The following is a 2,375-nucleotide window of genomic DNA, read 5'->3' on the forward strand; positions in this document are numbered from 1 at the left end:
ATTGGCGGTCGCAGCAACTGCTACTGCCGAAATAGTGATGTGCGGGCCGGGCCTCAAAGCCTGCAAGCCCGCCAAGCCCGGCCCAAAAAGCCTGGCCTGAGTCAAGCCTGGCAGCGGGCTCAAGGCCGGGCTCGGAGCGTAGTCAAGCCCAAGCCCGGCCCGGAAGCCCAGGCTTGGGTGTGCTGGCCCCGTCACTGTTCCCTGAGTTCAGAATAAGGAGAGAGCGATCTAATATGCACATAGAAGACAAAATGTAGATATTCTAGATATAACGGCTCTCGCCGAGCACGATTGTGCGTCACCATCTGGTGCCTGCCGTAGGCGCACGCCCGTAGACTTCGCTGCAACTCGACTTGTTCCGCAGGTGTAGATCTTCTGAAGGTTATAATTTAGTGAGTACATGCAGTATTAATCTACTACACCCAAATACATTCCCTTTTGATAGCACCGGAACACTCGTTGTATTGTGAGCAAGCCCGGGCTTAAGCCCAAGGCTTGGGCCGGGCTCGGGCTCGGCTCGGGCTCAGGGCTCGGCTCGACGTCGTCACAAGCCCAAGCCCGGGCTTTGAGCCCAAGCCGGGCCCGCACATCACTAGCCGAAAATGTGACGCAGGTGGCACGAAGGTGTACAAGGAGACAGACAAAGGCTATGACAGCCTCTTCCAGGTTGGGACACCACGAACCAAGGAAGGAATACTGCAAGAACTTGACAAGCAAATTGCTGCTGCATGTACCGGGGTTGCCAAAACTGTCAAGGACCTCCAGACAGCAACAGGAGTTAAAAACACGTACACACAGCAATGGATCGATCGCTTGATTAAGCGTGCACGACAAATGAAGAGAGACGATAGCTCACGCACCAAAGACTCAATACATGATGAACTCCAGCAGTGGGTTGAAGAACACAAGGAAAAAATCATTAGCCCATTCTTCACGGTTGATGGATTTGATCCCACACAGGACACGCCTATCGAAATCCTCCACACTGTTCTTTTGGGAATCACCAAATATATCTGGCACATGACGCATACGCAGTGGAACACAGAGCAGAAGAGCCTTTACGCGCATCGGCTTCAGGCAACTGACGTGAAGGGCCTATCAATACCTGCAATACGTGCTCAGTATATCATGCAGTATGCAGGTTCGCTCGTGGGTCGCCAGCTGAAGATTGTTACACAAACAATCTCCTTTCATGCCCATGACCTTGTACCACCGCTGGTATTTCAGCTCTGGCTTGCCGCAGGAGAGTTCTCATCTCTTGCTTGGTTCCCTGAGATACGAAACATAGATGAATATTTGGTACGTTCACGGTGCAATAGTGGGAACAAAAGCTAACTGGTTTATTTTAGGACGACATAGAGATTGCTCTTGCAAATGTACTCGACACATTCTGTGACCTAGACCCCAGCAAAATACTCGAGAAGATTAAGCTACACCTTCTGACGCATACACGGTACGATGTCCTTCGCTTCAGACCACTACCGGGACAAGCCACCGAAGGCTATGAGAGCTTCAACGGCGTCTTCCAGAATTGTTCAGTCTACTCCAATCATCAGGCCCCAAGCCGTGACATTGCTAAACAGCTGGCTCAGCAGGAGTCGCTGAAACACCGTCTAACAGGAGGTTACTGGCCAGATAACGAGGGTGGAGACTGGTCTAGGGCTGGTCTAGGTGTGCGCAGCTATCTGGAGAGACACCCCATCCTGCAGCGTCTCCTTGGCTGGACAAACCAACTGCAACAAGTCCCTGGTTAGTAGTTATTTCAGTGCTGCGAAGAGAATACAGCTTACAGAAGTCCACCAAGGTTCATCAAAGCCGACGTCCCTTAAAAAAGGCGCAAGAGTTTCAGTTCGGCGGCCCAGACACGGGAACTTATTAAGTTACACCGGACTAGCCACCAGAAGTGCCCAAGAGCGGCTAAGACACGCTGAAGAATTTCCGAAAAGCCCAAAAAATGGCACAGGCGGGAATCGAACCCGCGGCCCGAAAGTAACAGCAGCGTGCTATACCACTAAAGCATAAGACCTTGCAAATGTAAGGCTGGAATTGCCCTATATTACCACTTTTCTACCTCAAAGTCTTAGCTGTAATATTGTAGCCAATTATCAGGTATTAAAGCATTGGAATGTAATTGTACAAATGTATATCCTGATGGTGTGGCTAAGACACTGACGTGGCTAAGACACCAGTGTGGCTAAGACATTGGAACATTAAATATTTGCTATTGATTCTGCTTATTGTACAAATGTATATCCTGATGGCGTGGCTAAGACACTGACGTGGCTAAGACACTAGTGTGGCTAAAACACCGGAGCAGATGAACTATACTCAAGTGGAATCAATAGCAAATATTTAATGTTCCAATGTCTTAGCCA

The 2,375-nt window shown here is 49.8% G+C and overlaps 1 protein-coding gene and 1 pseudogene across 2 annotated transcripts; one reads left to right on the top strand and one right to left on the bottom strand.

Moving 5' to 3' along the window:
* Nucleotides 1–759: 759 nt before the first annotated feature.
* On the top strand, nucleotides 760–1,499 carry PHACADRAFT_53782 (uncharacterized protein; the record flags this gene model as incomplete). The annotated part of the gene is made up of 2 exons (XM_007403197.1): nucleotides 760–1,299; nucleotides 1,350–1,499. Coding segments are annotated over 2 exons (690 nt in total), but the record flags the coding sequence as incomplete, so codon positions are not given.
* Nucleotides 1,500–1,955: 456 nt separating this feature from the next.
* PHACADRAFT_t162 lies at nucleotides 1,956–2,026 on the bottom strand (annotated as a pseudogene). The gene has a single exon. The product of its transcript is annotated as a tRNA-OTHER (tRNA).
* Nucleotides 2,027–2,375: the final 349 nt, after the last annotated feature.

The sequence above is a fragment of the Phanerochaete carnosa genome, assembly GCF_000300595.1.
Source record: "Phanerochaete carnosa HHB-10118-sp unplaced genomic scaffold PHACAscaffold_862, whole genome shotgun sequence".
Taxonomy (NCBI): domain Eukaryota; kingdom Fungi; phylum Basidiomycota; class Agaricomycetes; order Polyporales; family Phanerochaetaceae; genus Phanerochaete; species Phanerochaete carnosa.